General features: G+C 48.1%; 1 protein-coding gene across 1 annotated transcript; it reads right to left on the minus strand.

Moving 5' to 3' along the window:
* Positions 1–263: 263 nt before the first annotated feature.
* Positions 264–599, minus strand: LOC147990451 (uncharacterized). The gene has a single exon (XM_087538228.1). It carries the CDS (start codon positions 597–599, stop codon positions 264–266), a length of 336 nt encoding a protein of 111 aa, XP_087394354.1.
* Positions 600–1,114: the final 515 nt, after the last annotated feature.

Raw genomic sequence — 1,114 nt, forward strand, 5'->3', positions numbered from 1 at the left:
TCCTACCTGATCCTTACTACCTAGCTGCTATTAGTCATTGTGCTTTCACTTCACTGAATACTTGACTATGGTTTGCCTAGTGTAGTCTACCTTCCGCTGCATGGTAATAGGTTTATTTCTATCGTTTGTCTTCGAAACTTCCACGTTTTGAAGACTCATAAAAATCTCCTATTCACCCCCCCTCTAGTCGATATAACGCACTTTCACCTCCTATAGGAATAAGTCTACCCGGTCATAACATCTCTCCCCGCCTGCGCAAACTGCTAGTCCTCGAGCTGGAAATCTGGGTAGTGCTGGCGGAACTCATCACGTTCCTCCCAAGTAGTGTCCTCCTTTGGAAGTCCAGACCACTGGATCAACACATTCCAGACCCCACGACGTAGATGGGCCTTCAGGACCTTCTCCGGTGCCGGAAGGAGACACCCGTCGAAGGTTGGAGGAAGCGTTGGAGGAGCCGCAGGTGGCTCCCCACGAAAGGCCTTCAGCAGCCCCACATGGAAGACATCATGGATGCGGGCATCGGCTGGAAGCTGAAGACGGTATGCCACCTTCCCGATGCACTCCAAGACAACAAAGGGGCCGACGTAGCAAGGACCCATCTTGCGCTTTGCACGTGGGTCCAGTGACTGCGTAGAGCAATGAAGGAGACGCAGCCAAACCCAGTCACCCACTGCGAACTCCGCCTCGCGATGGTGGTCGTCATAGTAGTGCTTGGCCAGCTGCTGGGACTGAAGGAGGTGTTGCCAGACTGAAAGTGCAACTATCCCTGGGTGGTTTTGGTAATTCCTAACAACATATAGCTCATTGAGCTAATGATATCTCAAGATAAATATTTCAGGAAAGCTCAATGATTGGCATGACATGGATTAGAAATGTGGACCCCTCAAAATGCTAAGGACAAAAGATTGGCTCAAGCTCTAAAGCTCAAGACTCTACATTTTACTTTTAGTGATCCAAGATCACATTGAGTCCATTGGAAAAGCCAATACTATTAAAAGGGGATGAAGTGTTGCTTAATGGGTTGCTTGCTCAAAATGCTTAGTGATATGCTCCAAAAAAATCTCAACTACTTTCTCATATCCACATATGTCCCAAACCAAAAGTCAAACTCGGC

Source organism: Triticum urartu, chromosome 1A (assembly GCF_056163025.1).
Source record: "Triticum urartu cultivar PI428250 chromosome 1A, HENAU_Tu73, whole genome shotgun sequence".
In the NCBI taxonomy this organism is placed as follows: Eukaryota; Viridiplantae; Streptophyta; class Magnoliopsida; order Poales; family Poaceae; genus Triticum; species Triticum urartu.

What these genes read in the sequence shown, in the direction of transcription:
- LOC147990451 (XM_087538228.1), bottom strand. Translation starts at nt 599, where the DNA reads ATGGGTCCTTGCTACGTCGGCCCCTTTGTTGTCTTGGAGTGCATCGGG.